At 63.4% G+C, this 17757-nt stretch overlaps 3 protein-coding genes and 1 long non-coding RNA gene across 4 annotated transcripts; 2 read left to right on the forward strand and 2 right to left on the reverse strand.

Moving 5' to 3' along the window:
• The first annotated feature begins 40 nt into the window (after positions 1-40).
• LOC119105713 (uncharacterized) lies at positions 41-1602 on the forward strand. Its single transcript, XR_005095061.1, has 3 exons — positions 41-92; positions 749-883; positions 1555-1602. It is a non-coding gene; the product is annotated as an uncharacterized LOC119105713 (long non-coding RNA).
• Positions 1603-2736: 1134 nt separating this feature from the next.
• Positions 2737-6727, forward strand: LOC119105639 (uncharacterized). The gene is made up of 7 exons (XM_037229098.1): positions 2737-2859; positions 3652-3753; positions 4547-4653; positions 5127-5244; positions 5592-5661; positions 6254-6351; positions 6671-6727. Exons 1-7 carry the CDS (start codon positions 2737-2739, stop codon positions 6725-6727), a joined length of 675 nt encoding a protein of 224 aa, XP_037084993.1.
• A 4537-nt stretch (positions 6728-11264) lies between these two features.
• On the reverse strand, positions 11265-12594 carry LOC119105640 (tRNA-specific adenosine deaminase 1-like; the record flags this gene model as incomplete). The annotated part of the gene is made up of 1 exon (XM_037229099.1): positions 11265-12594. A coding segment is annotated over one exon (1185 nt), but the record flags the coding sequence as incomplete, so codon positions are not given.
• Positions 12595-13620: 1026 nt separating this feature from the next.
• Positions 13621-17044, reverse strand: LOC119106005 (cyanocobalamin reductase / alkylcobalamin dealkylase-like). The gene is given in 5 exon segments (XM_037229600.1): positions 13621-14525; positions 14907-14930; positions 14932-15181; positions 15184-15823; positions 17020-17044. Coding segments are annotated over 4 exon segments (951 nt in total). The 5' UTR covers positions 15614-15823; positions 17020-17044; the 3' UTR covers positions 13621-14278.
• Positions 17045-17757: the final 713 nt, after the last annotated feature.

Raw genomic sequence — 17757 nt, forward strand, 5'->3', positions numbered from 1 at the left:
CGCCGCTGCCGGAGCCGGCCGCGCCGGCCGAGGGCGGCCCGCCGACGCCGCGCCGCCCGCCCGACACGCCCACCTCCGAGCTGCTGAGCAAGGTCAGTGGCCGGCCGACGGCTTCTGTCCCCTGCAGCAGCAGACGCCGGGCTGAGCGTTGCGGCCTGGGCTGCGACGCGCACCGGGCCAGCGAGGGCGCGAGACCGCGGGTCAGGTGGCGCTGTTGTGTGTCGTGTGAAGCGCGGGGTCTGGGAGCGACGCGCACCGGGCCAGCGAGGGCGCGAGACCGCGGGTCAGGCGGCGGTGTTGTGTGTCGTGTGAAGCGCGGGGTCTGGGAGCGGTGCGCACCGAGCCAGCGAGGGCGCGAGACCGCAGGTCAGGCGGCGGTGTTGTGTGTCGTGTGAAGTGTGGGGCCTGGGAGCGACGCGCACCGAGCCAGCGAGGGCGCAGGATCGCGGGTCAGGTGGCGGTGTTGTGTGCCGTGTGAAGTGTGGGGCCTGGGGGCGACGCGCACCGAGCCAGCGAGGGCGCAGGATCGCGGGTCAGGTGGCGGTGCTGTGTGCCGTGTGAAGTGTGGGGCCTGGGAGCGACGCGTGGCTTTCGAGGAGTGGTAAAAACTGCTGGTGCTTGGGAGGCATGTGGAGGATGAGGACGGTCGGTTCGGCTGGTTGTGTGAGAGGGGAGGGGAGGGGAGAGGGGGCAGAGGGCGGTCAGCATCGGTCGACCTGTGACCCGTGCCGGGCCGCTCTGACCGTAGATCGACACCGGCGAGTCGGTGGCCAAACAGCTGGCGGCACTCCACTGCCAGTACGTGGAGACGGTCCAGGAGCTGGAGAAGACACGCACCCTGCTGGACGTGCAGAAACAGGTCAACACCGCCCAGCAGCAGGAGGTCAGTGTAGAAACAGGTCAACACCGCCCAGCAGCAGGTCGATTCGGAAGCAGGCCAGCACAGTCGAGCAGCAGCAGGTCAGACGCCGGGCAGAGTTTTGCGCGGTGACGACGTGCGGTGCATAGTTGACCTCGGTCTTTATGCCGCTCCTGGATCTTGTGGATCAGTTACCCAAGGGTCCTGTTCGCTTTTCTGTAAATACTCCATTCATTTGAAAGTTTGCCCTTCTGCGCGGTTCTAATCGAGCGAGACGGACCACAGTAACGTTACAACGCAGTCGTTAAGTAGCGTTACATCAGTAAGTGCGCCTGGTGAGTGCCGTCGACCTGAAGACAGAGACCTGGAGATTACTACTGTTTTATCTATGTGAATCATGTTCCTCGCTAATGAACTGAACAACTTATGCAAAATCTGCTTTGTGAAACTAAATATCAGGTTGCGACCTGTACGCCTGCACGAGTGATGCACGAACCATGCTGACGGATTGCCAATACTGTGTTCTATTCGTATTTTTGCGGCATTTATTTGGACGGACGCAAGGCTGATGTAGACGTGTCTCCGTATGAAGCCGTCATGCAGGCGCTGCCCCTGTGCGTCCGTGCTGTGTCGCCGGTCACCGGCGGTGCTCCGGCCCGGTCCGGCTCCGCCGACCTTCCCCCGCCGTCCGGCAGGTGTCTCTGCTGTCGCGCCGGCTGACCGAGCTGGGCCGGGCGCGCGACAAAACCGAGGCCGAGCTGCGAGCGGCGCTGGAGGCACGCACCGGCCGTCTCCTGCAGCTCGAGAACAAGGTACGGCCACCGCACGCTCCCGGCCGCCGTGGTCGGACGTCGAGGACGGGGCAGGGACGGTGGGGGACTGCACGGAGTTCGGAGATGCGTCATTGTTTGAGGGGAGGGTGGGCGGGTTTGAGGGTCTATAGGCTGGTGTGTGGCAAGCAGCATGGAGCATTACGATGTAAAGTTTCATGGCTCAGAAGTAATAAGCAATTTTTCGTAGGCTCAGAGGATGGCGATAATTTAAGGCGCTCGGTGAGTCATCTGTTTGCCATATTGTATTGAGCTACGGTATTAGCATTCGCAAAGCAGACATGTGACATCTGACATCAGCATGCGCAAAAGAGACATCTGAGGTGGCTGTGAAACCACCAGATGCGCACGATGTGAAGTGCTATGAGGGGACGGGGGTCAGCGATGGGAGTGCCACCAGTAAACCGTAAGTCTTGGAATCTGTTCGGCTGCTGTTCTACACAAAGACGCCGTGTTGGCGGGTGGGCTTTGTCCAGCCCAGCGTTGCCCTCCCCGGGGGCAACGCTGGGGGAGGGGGAGGGGGGTAGCCGCCACCTTGATGGTCGCCATTGTCATGGTCCATGATCCGTGTCTGGGGTGCGCGTCTGCCGCCCTCCCGAGCCACGCCGACCGCCGCCGAGCCTCTCCCGACCACCGCCCGAGCCTCTCCCGACCACCGCCCGAGCCCCCCCCCCCCCCCCCCGACCACCGCCCGAGCCTTTCCCGACCACCGCCCGAGCCTCTCCCGACCACCGCCCGAGCCTCTCCCGACCACAGCCCGAGCCTCCCCCGACCACCGCCCGAGCCTCTCCAGACCACCGCCCGAGCCTCTCCCGACCACCGCCCGAGCCTCTCCCGACAACCGCCCGAGCCTCTCCCGACCACCGCCCGAGCCACTCCCGACCACCGCCCGAGCCTCCCCCGACCACCGCCCGAGCCTCTCCAGACCACCGCCCGAGCCTCTCCCGACCACCATCCGACCGGCGCCTCCTGTGCTGGCAGCTGCGGGAGGTGGCGTACCGGACGCCGGGCGGCGGCGCGCCGCGGCCGGCCGCGCTCGACGCCTCCATGCAGCTGGAGCCGGGCTGCTGCCTGTTCGAGCTGCACGTACAGCTGCTGACGCTGACGGCTGAGGCGCGCCGTCAGCTCGGAGAAGCTGGCGTCTTCCTCACCTGGATGTTCTACAACCAGGTGCGCGCAATATAGAGGGCTGAGAGGGGGATGGGGGGGGGGGCGCTCAGCGACGAGATCCATGGGGTGTGGGAGGGAGGGGGCCTGCAGCTGCAGATGTGCTGGACGCACAGCTGGGCGACTGGCTTGGGGCTTGAGGGAGGGTTGGCATCGGGTGGCGCGCGTTGTTCCCGGGGGCTTGTGGTATGGATCTCAGGCTGGGATGCCGGCATGGCAGGAGGATTCTGGGGATGGGGTTGGGGGTCCTACGCCCACGGCCTAGATGGTTACGTCTATTGGTTATACCTATAGGTGGTTGTGTCTAGATCTTGCGTCGGAAGTGGCTTTGAAGTAAGTGCACTCGTTCAAAAGGCCACCTGTTGGATCGGTGTATGTAGACGTGGCAAAGTGGGGTTCAATGTTCGCCGGGGGTTCGATGGCGTTGGTTGGAGGGAGTCGCGTTAAGCACTACGTGCCTTGAGATTCCGTGCTGTGACGCAGTTCCATCGGGCCTTGTGACCCTCCCTTTGCACATGGAGGGATTGCGGAGATCCGTGTGTCGTTAAGTCAGTTTTTACATTCAAAATTCAGGCGATACCGTTCGTCTGTACACATCAGGGTGGTGTGTTAGAGCCGACCAGCGTTGCCTATTAACGTGATTTGATATTAAGTGTCCAGTAATCAAGTATTAAAGTGGTTAATGTGGTGGTGTATTGAATGGTTTAGGTGATGTAGCATCAAACTATGAATATACACATGTTTACAACTTAGATAAACGTGATGCACTGTTGAAAGTAAGTTGTATATTCGCAGGACATTCATTACACACCTGTGATGAGAGGAGACCTGAACTTCGACTGTTCTTCGCTATACAAGCTGTTCGTGGACCGTGCCCTGATCCAGTATCTGGCCAACGTGAGTGTGCCGAGTGCAGCCGCCCCCTCCCCTTCCCCGTCCCCGTCCGGCGGCGGCAGCGGTCCTGGTGGTGGCTGCCAGGCTGGGCGGTCAACGCCCCTGTATGCCGTCCGGGAACCCCGCACCGGATCCAGCCAGGCAGCCCCATGTGCCGCGTTCTTTTCTGCGCGCTGTAGCTCCGGGCGGATTCATAGTTCTCTCAGCTGGACCGCCCGCTCGCGGGGCCCCCGCCCCTCTCCCACGAATTGATCTGTAGAGCGACATGGTGTGGCGGCACTGGACAGTGGCGATGGCTGACGGCGCCGGGCGGCGCATTCAGCGCAGCGCCGCCTCCGTTTGTCAGCCTGTCTGGGTTTGTGGCGGTGCGGCAGCGTGTCGAGATGCTGGTCACGGCGTGCATGTCCGACCGGGACACCCATGTCCGGCTGGGACGCCCGTGTCCGGCCGAGGTGCCCGTGTCCGGCCGAGGCGCCGGTGACCGGCCGGGACACCCCCGTGTCCGGTCGAGGCGCTCGTGTCCGGCCGAGGGGCCCGTGTGCGGCCGGGACACCCCGTGTCTGGTCGAGGCGCCCGTGTCCGGCCGAGGCGCCCCTTTCCAGACGGGGCGCCCTGTCTAGCCGAGGCGCCCGTGTCCGGCCGGCACGCCTGTGTATGGCCGATGCGCCCGTGTCCGGCCGAGATGCCCGTTTCCAGACGGGGCGCCCTGTCTGGCCGAGGCGCCCGTGTCAGCGGCGGTGTGCGCGCCACCGGCCGGTCGCCAGCCGGCGGCCGCTGAGACTGTGCCGTGCTGCAGGAGCACGTGACGCTGGAGGTGCACCGCACGGAAGGCGAGGCCGACTGCCGCCAGCTGGGCACGGCCGCCCTCAGCTGCCGAGAGATCCTCCAGTACCCCAGCAACAGGTGGGTGGCGCTCACGCCTTCCGCCCCCCAGCTGCCCCGGGATATGTATTGTTGCCCTATGTAACATACCACACGCGCTTTGCCTTACTTATGACGCGTCTTTGTGTGTGACTGGTGAATGCTCAAATGTAGGTATCAGCAGCGTTCTCGCAATGTAAAGTGCCTCTCAAAGCTTGTCATGAGCACCGTTCGCGTCTGATCGTCACCAAGCCGCGGAGAATTAACATCATCCAGGATAGCAGCTGCTCTGCTTGGTGAACGTGTCCAAAGAGGCCTGTCGGGCACACACGCAGTGACGTTAAGCAGTAGGGGTGGTCACAGGATCTTTGGGCGCTGTCTGCCGGCCGCACACTGGTTCAGCTTGTCTGTATCCGCGCGCGTGGTCGGTGAGGGACGCGGTGCCGCCGCGGTCTCGAGCTGCCGGCGGCGGCGGAGTCCCGCGTGACCTCCCCCCGCCCTCGCCCCGGCCGCAGGCTGCACGGCACGGCCGAGCTGGCCGGCCTGGGCACGCTGGTGTACTGGTTCCGCGCCGACGGTCCGCTCCAGGAGTTCCTGCAGCGGGCGCCGCCGGCTGACGACGCTCGTCGCATGGTACGCTCACCGGCGCGGCTCGGAGGGGCCCGGAGCTCTGCGGCGGCGGCGGTGGGCTCCCGGGAGAGGGCGGGCTTGGTTATCACAGCCTGCCTGGGGGAGAGGAGGGATACGATTGGATCTGTGAATAGGGCAGACCTTGCTGCAACGAACGGACCGTTGTGCATTTTTATGGAGTTGTTCCAAATAGTTGCAAATATAGCAAGCTTGTGTCATAACTGACACCTGGAGACGTTATTTATCAATAAAGGGCCCATAGTTTAAGCCAAACACAGCAAAAGCGTACAAACTTATTGCATTTGATGTGCTTATTCACTGCCAGCTGAGCCGACCTGGCTGTTCGGCAGGACGGTGACGCCGGCCGCGGCGGGGACGGCGCCGGTGATCAGACGATCGTGGCCGGCTCCCCGGATATCTGTGAGCCGGCGCCGGCGGCTAAGGCCGGCCGAGGCCCGGCCGCCGTCTCCACACCGGTGCGGCGGCGGCTGGCGGCGCGCGCGCCCCCCGCCTCCGCTCCCACCACCGCCGCCGCCGCCGCTGCCGCTGCTGCTGCCGCCGGCGGCGGCACCGGCACGAGCAGCTCGGGTCGCCGCCCGTCGGCCGACACGTCGCCGCCGGGCGCCGTCTCCGACTCGGAGCCGACTGAGTCAGGAGCGCACCCCACAGCGGCGGCCGGCGCGCCGTCTGCCGGCTGGCCGGGTACGCAGCGAGGCAGACGTGGGCCGCGCGCCACCACGGCCCGCCGCGCGCAGCCAGCCGCCGGCCCGCGGCGGCCGCGGCGACGCCGTGCCCTCCTCCCCCGCCGCTGCCGTCACGCCCACGGGCCGGCCGGCGCGACGGCGGGGGGACAGCGGACCGAGGGCCGTGCCCGAGCCGTCCCGCCGGGCGGCGCCGGGGCGGAGCCCCGCCGCCGCGCCGCTGCCGCGCCGGGACGGCGAGGGCGTGAAGCCGGCGCCGCGGGCGCGGGTGGTGGAGCCGGCGCGGGTGCGTTCCGGGCCGCGGCCGACAGCCAAGCAGGAGCGAAGCGGCGAGACGGCGCCGCCGCCGCCACCGCGCCACTCCGGCTACGCCACGTACACGGAGTCGTCAGCCAGCGACGCCAGCAGCGTGGAGGAGCAGGAGGCGGCGGCGGGCCCCGAGAAGACGGTCATGTCGGGTGGCGACCGGCCGCCGCCGCCGGTCAAAGGCTATCAGGTGCAGGGTGAGTGGCTGGGGCGGTGGAGTGAGACAGCGGAGGGAAGGACCAAGCGGTGCAAGACGGAGGTGCGGCTGCCTTTGGCGTTTTTGGCTGAGCTTGGTTTGGGCCTCCCAACGCCGAGGTGCACTGGGCTGGGAATGCGCGATGTATGGGCTCGCAGAAGCAGTGGCCAAATATCCAGATAGTATCAGTGATGTACACGTACGTTGTAGACCCCCGTATTTCCAGTGCAGACCGTTCGCTGGCGTGTCACTCCCTCTGCCGGTGGTGCCGTGCCGTGCCTAGGCTACCCTGTCTCGCCCCCGCGTGCTGACACTCAGCCGGTGCGCGCCGCAGTGGGCGGCTCCTCGCTCAGCGAGGAGGGGCCCGGCTCGACGTCAGACGAGGCGGCGGCGCCGGCGTGCCGTTCGCCGCTGACCGCCGGCCGCTCGCCGCCCCTGCCGGCCGAGGTGCACAGCGCGCCGGCCTGGGGCGGCGGCGCCGGCTCCGACGGCCTGTCGGACGGCGGCACGGACGCCGGGTCTGAGCGGGCGGCGCCGGCGGCGGCGGCCGAGCCGCGCCCTCTGCGAATCGCGGCTGACGTTCACCGCCGGCTGTCGGCGCAGAGCTCGCCCAGCACCGGCACTGGCACCGACAGCGACGGCGTGGTGCTGCACCGGACGCACGCCGCACAGGTGAGCAGCGGCCTGGCCAGCGGCTCGTCAGGGATGGTCGGACAGGGGCGGTGAGCAAGAGAAAACGGGCGGGACGCACTTGAGGAACATGCGCTTAACGACTGAGGCATCCAAAGCAGCGGAGGTGCGGAAAGGGGAGGGTGAGTATGCGGCGGGGAGCAACTCGAGAGGCATTGATGGGAAGCGTACTGACGACAGGAGCGGCGCGCGTTGGTGCCGTCAGTGTGTGGCCGGCTCGTCGCGGCCTCGCCTCCGTGCCTCGGGCTGTCCGCTGACCGTCGCCGTCCCTGTCGGCAGCCGGCGGCCGCCGACACGGTCACCATCACGGTGCACTCGGTGACGCTGCGACCGGACGCCGAGCTGCCGGAGCCGAAGGCTGGCGAGCGGCCGCGCCTCTTCGTCGAGTACCGCTTCCTGGACGTGCCGGCCGAGCAGCTGGAGACGCCGGTCTCGCTGCCGCTCGGGGAGCCCAGCCAGCCGCTGCACTTCAACTTCCGGAAGGGTGAGCCGGCCGGCCGGCTGCGTGCGGCGCCGGCGCAGGTGGCCTTGGTGCCGGTCTCTAGGACTGCTTGCTCGCGCCACGCCCGTCGTGACTGTCACCGGGCGCTGCCTCACTCGTGTTGCCTCGTGTGGTGAGAGGACACCGGCCGGACGTGCCGGTAAACGGCCCGCGGTCGGCGCGGTCGGCAGCGTGGTGCTTGTCCGACGGACTGTATCCAATGACGCACGCTGCCGGCGCGCGGCCCGCTGGCCGTCACCGGCGGGCCGGGTGTGACGGGCGGCGGCGCTCACCGGCAGTAATCACGGTGGGCGGTCTGGAGCACCGGGAGCGGCGCCGTCTGCTGGCACGCCAGCTGCGGCGTGGCGCCGACCACGGCGGCCTCGTCACCTTCACCGTGGTGGCCGAGCCGCCCGACTCGGCCGACGAGTCCGCCGAGTGTACCGACGTCGGGTGAGGCTGGCCACCGGCGCTGCCGAGGCGCCCGGCGTCGCCTGGGTCGGCCCGAGCCGGCAGGCGTCGCCGGCGGTGCTGCTGCTGGGAAAGGCCGTGGTGACCTGAGCGTTCGTCAAGGTCCGGCGGAGGCCGGGTTTCATGTGTGGTCAGCCGTAAAACTCCAATCATCATCATCATCTGTGGCCGGGTGTGCCATCGTGTGTATACGTTCGTGTGCCGCTGCCTGAGCTGCGTGATGTGTAACATGGGTGACAAGCCTGCCGTGCCTGGCCTGGTCTGGCCCTGAGGCCCGTGACCACAGGTACGCCCATCTCAGCCGACCTGACCCGCTGACGGGGGTCGTGACCCGACCGGACTTGTGACCGGGAGGTACGCCCACCTGAGCCTACCCGAGCTGCTGACCTTGGGCCGTGACCTGACCTGACCCATGGCCGGCAGGCACGCCCGCCTGAGCCTGCCCGAGCTGCTGACCTTGGGCCGTGACCTGACCTGACCCATGGCCGGCAGGCACGCCCACCTGAGCCTGCCCGAGCTGCTGACCTCGGGCCGTGCCTGACCTGACCCATGGCCGGCAGATACGCCCACCTGAGCCTGCCCGAGCTGCTGACCTCGGGCCGTGCCTGACCTGACCCATGGCCGGCAGGCACGCCCACCTGAGCCTGCCCGAGCTGCTGACCTCGGGCCGTGACCTGACCTGACCCATGGCCGGCAGGCACGCCCACCTGAGCCTGCCCGAGCTGCTGACCTCGGGCCGTGACCTGAAGGAGAGTCGGCTGCCGCTCAGCTCGCTGGCCGGGGAGCCGGCCGGTCACGTGACCGTCAGTGTGCAGGCGCTGCAGGCGCTGCGAGCCGCCGCCGGCCAGGCGGAGTAGGCGGGCGCCAGCGCCAGCCTGCCGGCAGCAGGTCCAGGCGCCGTGGTCAGGCTGCTGTCAGTGCCTGCCTGCGGTCAACAGTGATGCGGCGGGGGTGGGCGATGACGTCACGCGAAGGAGCGCGCAGGCTCGCCGCCAAAGACGGAAGCGCTGCCGATCTGTGCTGGTTGGGAGGGACAGCGGAGCGAATGTGACGCCATGATGGAGCGCATTTGGTGATAGTGAGTGAGCCGCCCGGGGGTCAGACTCTTCAGATTGCTACTGTTCTCACTCGATTGCATTCTAGTCATTCTAGTCATCCTAGTCATGGTCCGTCCAGCTGAAACCTAGCCAGAGACGTTCTCCGACGGGAATAGCCCACAGTCAGGGCAGCTGGATTGCACGTAGTGGGGAGTTAGCGAGGCTCGTGGGGTGCCGCACGCTCCGCTCGGGGATCTCAGACGCCTGCCAGCAGCACCTGCAACCACTGCCTTATGGCTGCGGTATTTTGCAAGCCGTCCATACGCTGTGACTGAGCGTGTTCAGCGCTGAGAGGATGTGTTCAACATCTGCCTGTTGTGCCGGCGGTTCGGGCGACACGCGCGGTCGAGGCTGGAGCGCGCTCAGAGTATTCGCGGAACAAACATACGTGCAATGCTTACCGATTTCGATCATGCCATAGAAGTGTGTGAAAAGCGCGCCTCCGTATGCACATCTCTACTTACCGTCGCTAGTCGTTTAAAGCTCGTCGCGGCGGCGGCCGCCGTGGCCCTGCCACCTGTTGGGATGCGGGCGAGCCTGTAGTACAAACGCCGGCCGCCGTGGCGTGGTCCTCTCCTCGTTTGTACTTTTGTACCGTCGCGAGAGCGGACTGGCGCTCGGGCCGCGGCCGGTGGCCCCGCTGGCGCCTGCAGAGACGGCGCGCTCGCCGGCTGTTGGCGTGCGCTGCTGGCGCCCGGCCGGGTGGGAAGTACCGGGACGCCCCAGGCGCCCGGGGCAGGGGGACGGCGTCAGCAGGCGTCTCCCCCGCCTGCGTCACAGCCTCGCCGTCACGTGGTCCTCTCGCTGAATAAACGTCCGTCCGACGGGATGTATTCGAGCGTCTCGTGTGGCAGAAGGCGAGAGGACTCTGATCTCACGAATGCCGTCATCATGCCTTTCTTCGACGCATATTCCACGCGCGTTGGGGCTGCTAGCCATAGAACCAAAGAAGGCCAGGTCTAGGAGAGGTGACTGTGTCTTCTGTTCGGGCAGTTCTCGCACCTGGCATAGGCCATCGCGCCCAAATGGTCGGCCCGGTACGTGAACTCTCGGCGGGGCTCTGTCTGTGCAACCTTAAGTGCTGGAGGACGGGGCTGCAGCGGGGGACCGGGCCCGCCGGCGCCTCGGACCAGCCCGACGGCGCCCGATCGCACGCGACGGGAACAGCCGACTGCCCGCCGGCTGATCGGCCGGTGTGCCGCACGCGATGTGGCGCGCGGGGCGGGACCGGCCCTCCAGACGCAGAGGACCTGCCAGGGTGGCCAGTGAAGGACAGCGCTGGCAGCTGCAGCCACAGAGGAGCTGCCAGGGTGGCCAGTGAAGGACAGCACTGGCAACTGCAGGCACAGAGGAGCTGCCGGGGTGGACAGTGAAGTACGGCACTGGCAGCTGCGGCCACAGGGGAGCTGCCAGGGTGGCCAGTGAAGGACAGCACTGGCAGCTGCAGCCACAGAGGAGCTGTCAGGGTGATCGGCAGACGGATGGCGAGCACCCTCATTGCGTTTCCGGGCGCTGACCAACGCACGGTTGTAACGCCGTTTTGGGGTGGTTACTCGTGCGTCCGTGTCCGTGGGGAGGCCGGCAGATGTGAAACTGGCGCTTGGTGGTGCATGCGTCTGCGTTCCAGGACTGTCACGGCGGAACGGGGCATACGTTGCTGCCGCCAAGTGCTGTGCAATTGAAAGTGAAAACTGTGCCGGTGTCCGCTTCTCCCAAATCCCGCGAGTTCAGTGTGCATCAAACCTCCGCCAAACACAGGTTACTTTCGAGCAAAAATATTGCTTCCCAAAAATTAAGCGATTTTATGCCGGTTGTGACCTAACGCAACTAAACAGCATGGTTTGGATCGTGCATTTGAGGCGTCAACAGATGCTGATTGGCTCTTTGGATGAGGCTCCTTTCGGTAGTCATGCAGTTTCGGGCTATGGGATGGACAAGAGTAAAAAGATAACAGCGTGGCAAAACTACACGCACCTACGTCTATTCAACTACGTCAACTACGTCCACTCGCCGAAAATAACCCCGCACGGGGACCCCCATTTGGGGTTCGTGCTTGCCGTTCCGATGGGACTTCACCACGCGACACGTGGGCATACTAACGGGAGGTGCGTGTGGCCTTTCCCGGACGAATGGGATGTCGCGAGGATTCAGGGTGAAGCAAGAAGGAGGAAAGAACAGCGGGTGGCGGAGACTGCACTCTATCGATCTTTGTATTCTATGTTCACGTTAGCTGTCAGCCAAGGTAAAGTCCGTTAAATGCACAGGCTTCTCCACCCAGTTTGGGAAGATATCCTCCTTCACCCGTCGCCATCGCTCTCCGTAACACTTGGCCAGACCCTTCATCTGCTTGTAAGACAAGCGTTCCACTCCATCAACTGACAGGCGCATCTCGGTCGGCAGCTGTTCGGGACCGACATCTTTCAACAGTTGAACAAACTCCTGCATCATGTCGCGTCGACAGATGGCGACACGCGCCGCCGCCGTCCCGCGGGCCTTCTTCGTGACGCCCTGCCGTACGCCATCCGCAAACACCTCGAGCTCGCGCGAACAGCCCAGGCTCCAGGCCACGCTGCAGGGCGATGGTACAACCCTGGAAGCGCTGCCCTCCTCCTCCACGCCCCGGTTCGCGTCCTCCCCCTCCCGCCGGGGGCGATCAGTGCTTTCCTCGCCAGCGCGATGCATCACGGCCGCCTTGCCGAACTCAAACTCGAGCCGGCTCTGCGCGATCAGCGGCGCCAGTCGCAGCGCCGTCCGCTCCACCAGCGCGCGGCGCATGGCCGCCGCGCTGTACGGACACCGGCCGATCACCACCGAGCTGAGCGGCACCGGCCACGGCAGCAGGCAGCTGAGCAGCGCGCCCTGCACGCCCACCAGCAGCCACTTGGCCAGCTTGTCACTGCACGACATCGAGAGCGTCGGCTCGCCGCGGCCCGGCTTGGTGCGCAGCACGCCCGTCACGTGGTAGCCGGCGCCAGGCTTGCGCGGGTCGGCCCGCTCGCCGGCCACCGGCTTCGCGCCCGTCCGGTAGATGTCAGGCGCGTCACCGTCGGCCGGCTCCGCGCCCTTCCGGTGGGCGTCTGGCGCGTCGCCGTCCACGCGGGCCCGCTTCGCTGGCGGTCCGGCATCGGCGTCTGGCGCACGAGGGAAGATGGAGCAGTCGCCGCAAGGCGTGTGGCTGGCGAAGAAGTGTACGCGCACACCGGCCCGTAGCTCGGCGCCGCCGCCGGCGACGACGCGGCGCAGGCAGCACTCCTCGCCGGCGTACAGGCGACGCAGCTCGGCCAACAGGAAGCGCTGGAAGGCGCGGCGCGCCACAGCTTCGGCGTGAGAGTCGGAGACGGTGCGACCGGCGGCGCAGCGCTGGCCGCCACCCAGGCACTTGCTGCCGGTGCCCAGCGCCACCACGCGGCAGGCGCGGTGCGGCGGCTCGGAGAGCGCCACGCCGGCCAGCGGCGTCCAGTGGCGCGGCGCCGGCCGGCCGCGCCGCCCCAGCCGCGCCAGCTGCGCGTAACACGCGGCCGCCAGCGCGTCGGCGAAGCTTTCTGGCGCCACGAACGGCGCCGGGTCGGACCCCGTGACGTCACCGGCAGACGAGGCCGGGTCGAGTGCAACGTCACAAGAAGATGCGGCTGGATCGAGTCTGACGTCACCGGACGATGAGGCCGGGTCGAGTGTAACGTCACTGGACGATGAGGCCGGGTCGAGTGTGACGTCACTGGACGATGAGGCTGGATCGGGTGTCATGCCACCGACTCCCGGAGCCCGGTCGAGTGTGACGTCGCGAGGCGAGGCCGGGTCTGACGTGACGTCACAGGGCGATACGGCCGGCCGAGACATGACGTCACTGGTCGAAGCCCCGCCTCGCGTCCAGTCCAGGCGTGCCCGGCGGCTGGGCGCTGCCGTTCCTCGTCCTGCTGCGACTTCTGGCACCCGGCTCGGACTCCGACGGTCGCCAGACGTCGGCTCAGTGGGCAGGTGCCGCCTCCAACAGCCGCAGCAGCAAACGTGGCGGCACCCCCGCGACGGCTCTGAAAACGGGAACAGTCGCACACTGAGCCGCTACTAGCGCCACCTGCCTCCTCTACCTACGCTGGTGGCGGCGCGGACGAGGGCGCGCGTGCCTTCGTCGGCCGCGTCCATGCTTAAACAGTCTGCTAGTGTCCATGACGAAAACCAAACGGAAACAAGTAGAGTATCTGGGTCTTGTATTCCATTCCGTGGACCACAGCCACAGCACGAAGTGCCTGTGCGGGCGTGAGCATGGTGGATAGCACGCAGTACGGTGCAGCTTCCACCACCTCGGTTCAATATCATCACAGGCGACTATCACTATCACACGACCTGCAATCTACGGAGACAGGACTACGTCACTGATGCTGGCACCCACGACGTAAGAGCACAAAACACGCGGCTTGCCAAACAGGCAGCCCAAAACGATGATGATGATCAAGCCCTCAGAGGACGCCGAACGCTGGTCATTTGGCATCCAAATAGCAGACGGAAAGCCGCAAATGACCAGTTGAAGTATTGCATAGGGCGCTATTGGGGAGTAAGTACTTTGCTGAACCATTTTGCATATCGTACACTGCTGAAGACCCACCAAAGACATCAGCGCAAAGAACTGAAAAGGCTCAGAACCACCCGCTGCGCGCAAATATGAGTAGAGTTCAGGGCTGAAAATATAAGCCTGTACGAAAACACGCTTTATAAAAAAACATCGGACACCTGCATCGCTCCCACACAAGAACAGGAGACTGACTTACCAAACTATTGCACTTATTACCCGCGTCACTTTACGAACATTCCGTTCTTCATATATCGGCGACACGCAGCTGCACACACGCCTTATCACCATGGCAACGCGACAGCACGCCGTCAACAGGCCGTCAGCTACCTCGTCACCCAGACTAGACGACGCCAGCTCATCCGCTGGCGAGCCACAGACAGCCTAACCGACGGCCCTCGCCCGCCACAGCACACATACCGCCCACCGATGGCGGGCACGGTCCCATAACCACGGAGCAGCGAACACAGCGCCGCGCCCGTCCGCCGCCGGGGCATCCGAGCGGGACGACAGACCGCTCAGCGCCGCCGGCTAGGCGTCCAGCAGGTCCAGTAGCGCCGCGTCCCCGCCGCCATCGTCCGCCGGCGGGCGGGGATCGGTCAGCAGGCGCTCCACCAGAGCATCGCGCTGTCCCGGCGGCGTGCCGAAGTACTCGCGCTGCAGCGGCGAGTAGCGCTCGCGCGCCGCGCCGCCCACGTCGCGGTAGCGCCAGTCGCGCCAATGCCAGTTGAAGAGCTCGAGCAGTTCGCGCTTCTGCGCGTCCGTCGTCAGGATCTCCCTGAAGGAGGAGCCATGGACGGTCAGGATCTCCCTGAAGGAAGAGGCGCGGATGGCCGGGACCTGCCCGCAGCAGAGGCGTCTCCAGTCACGCCGGGACATGAGGGAGGCCCGCCAGTACAGGATCTCCCTTCTGGACAGACAGCTCTGCAGCCAGCGTCTTGACGGCGCTGACCCGAGGTCGGCACGCAGTCGGCCTGGCACGACAGCAAGCATGCTAGGTGGTCACAAGCGATTAGGCAGCGCGTCAGGAGGCGACATGATCTGGTAGCTTCCGAAGACGCCACCAGTCATGTCCAGCAGAACCAGCGCGGCCGAACAAAACGCGCGAAAAAACGGCGCGGATTTAGCGCATCGAACCGCCCCGCAGAAGTGGACTTACGGCGGCGTCTTGCGGGGCATGTGCTGGCGCCTCCACTCCCTCCATCACCACCAGCGCGCGCAGCGCGAACCAGCCGCCATAACGAGGGTGCAAGCAGCACCCGCAGACGCTGGTCTCGGCCGGCCACGGGTCGTCGGCGAGCTCAGCGCGCCGGTACAAGTGCACGGCACCACTTACGTGGCCAGCCGTCTGCACCAGCACGCGCGGCCGCCGGCCTGGCGCCATGTCGAAGTCGTGCAGCACGCGCGCCGCCGCATGCACGCGCCGCGCCGCCGCCGCAGCACGGCGCGCATGCACGAGTCGAGCGGGTCGCGGCGCGCGCCGGGCTGCCGGCCGGCGCGCCGCAGGTGTGGTACGAAGCAGCGCTCGAACATGGCCGGTGCACTCATAACGACCACGGCCAGCGTGTCTGGCGGCTGCGGCAGCCAGAAGCGCGCTGACACCTGTACGTTGTACCAGCCCACCAGCAGCGGGTGGCACTCGAAGCCCAGAGGCTCCAGCAGCACTCGCAGCGCTGCTGTCAGCTGGGTTCCGTCCGCGGTGGCGGGGGTGTAAGCAGCAGGACCTGCTTCAGGCAGCTGGGCAGCTTCGCACGAGTCGGGTACGCTACTCGGAGGCAAAGGAGCTGTATGCCGACCTTCTTCTTCAGAACGTGTTGCCGAAGTATGTGTGTGGTTCGGCACAAACTGATCATCCGTACAAGCCATCTTCGTCTCATTTCTCGCGCGCTCGGTCTTCGGGGATGGCTCCAAGTTCAAGGACATCACTTTGTTGCAAAAAAGCAGCTGGCAGTGGATTTTTCACTAATGACAGAAGTGTTTTGACTAGATGCAGGCTGGGGTGCAAATCTTAGCTGTAAGAATCACAAGATTGTAGCATGCTGGTTCACAGCACTTCACTCAATGTGCTTACAAATTCTGCAAAACAATCACATACAGATTATGGCCAGTGCTCATTTTTCTTTGGAATTTGAGGACTGTTCCACAACAGTACAACCAGAAAAAGCCTATCAAAAGCACCAGACAGACACACATCCAGCATCAGTATGCTGAACCTTGTGCTTGTGTGTCCTACACTCAAGCCAGGACCAACTGTGCTGAAATTCCATGTCTCTGTAGTGTGAAAACTCACTATGGAATGTAGTTGCCTGATATTACTTTGGTAATATCACAATTCCTTGAAACATCAACCCTCTAAGCACTGAAGCTGGTTGTGACTGCACAAGCATTGAGTGCTGGATTCAAAGTATACATGCACTGAAACTGGTGCTGTTATGGCCACTTTTCTGCAGAACAGCAGGTCAGCACAACATGTATTTTTGCAGTGTGCACAGCAGATAACCTACGATACATAAATGCTTCAGTATACTTATTCATACAAATGAAAAATATATATTCATATTAAATACATATTCATTTACATGCAAAACACACATGTCCAATACACTAATCTAGGGGCATGAAAAGCAGAGAGTGCATAAGCACTGCCTAAATAATTTTAAGCATTCAGAATGTGTTCACATATGTGAACCATGTAAACCATGGTGTAATATCATATCCTGCAAGCCATGATGATGACATTGAGTCATGACATATTCAAAAGCTCAGACTTCATGCTGATGTATACCTCCCACCCTTCCAATGACGGAAGGCATCATGTGGTTGAATCAGACTCAGTACTTCTGGTTCCCTAAACTGGCAGTGAGCCTGGTATGCTACTGGCACCCTGTATGGTATGCATATATGTATATACTAGCAGCAAACAGTGTACATGCATGGTGTTTATTCATCTGTGAATCGGAGATGAACAATCAGAAAATGTCTAAAATCAGACTCTGATTGAAGCCATTTTGCACAGCTGCAATGGCTCTGATGCTTATTGGTAGAGTATATTTAACGCATGTGGGGAGCAGGAACAAACTGGACGACCAGAAGCTAGGGGAGACGGAACGCGCGGCCGAAGACGCAACCGTGCGGCCCGACTGGCTCACCACTTGCTTTTGACAAGTTTCACAAGTCAATGTAACTACCATGTTTGGGTTGTATTAAAACACGTTTCATTTGTTCACAACAGCGATCTGAGCACTCAAACACACCTCCGGATAACCGCATACCTGCCCGACCACGCGCCTGATACGCTGATACAGGAGGAGCCCTTGCTCCCTCCTGCAAATGTCCCCTCGCTTCTTATGTCGCTGCTGCGTCGTTTTGGGATCCGTGCAATATACAACATTGAACTACTGTCAAAATTCCTTGAAGTTCACCTTTTGCAGCAGTTTGTAATCAACGTTGATCACGCCGATGGCAGTAAAATATGCTGAAGTTTATGTCACCTTTGGGATTTTCTTGTTACGAGCATAATTTATGACCGGTGCAGCTAAAGCTACTGATGATGATTTGGAGTTTGTGTGAAAGAGACATCGCCAGGAGACTGCCTCCCGAAAGTATATGGGGGGGGGGGGGGTCTAGGACCTGCAGGCTCGTGGACTCTTCTAGGCTATTTCACAGATGTTGATTTGTTTTCTTTTGGGTGAACTACTGGCCCCCAATGTTTCATATGGCTCCCAAACAGTAGGTTTGTCCGCCAGGGCTGGGAGCTCAATAGCATGCTAATCGCATAGTGCATTTCTACCCATTGTTTGCCAGGAAAAAGGGACGAAGAAAATTGAAATTGCGATGCAATGTTCAGTTGAGTGCAGTTGACTGGGAAAGCTACACGTTTAAAGTGCCGTGGTCGTACCGTATTCATTTGGACATCTTCTGCTTTCGCGCATGCTGCACGTTTTTGAGTATGTGATTATTTTGTCTTGCTGATACTGGTCAAGTTTTTTTCAATTTCTGAGCATTTGTCA

The sequence above is a fragment of the Pollicipes pollicipes genome, unplaced genomic scaffold (genome assembly GCF_011947565.3).
Source record: "Pollicipes pollicipes isolate AB1234 unplaced genomic scaffold, Ppol_2.1 Scaffold_6138;HRSCAF=7277_pilon_pilon_pilon, whole genome shotgun sequence".
NCBI classification, from domain to species: Eukaryota; Metazoa; Arthropoda; class Thecostraca; order Pollicipedomorpha; family Pollicipedidae; genus Pollicipes; species Pollicipes pollicipes.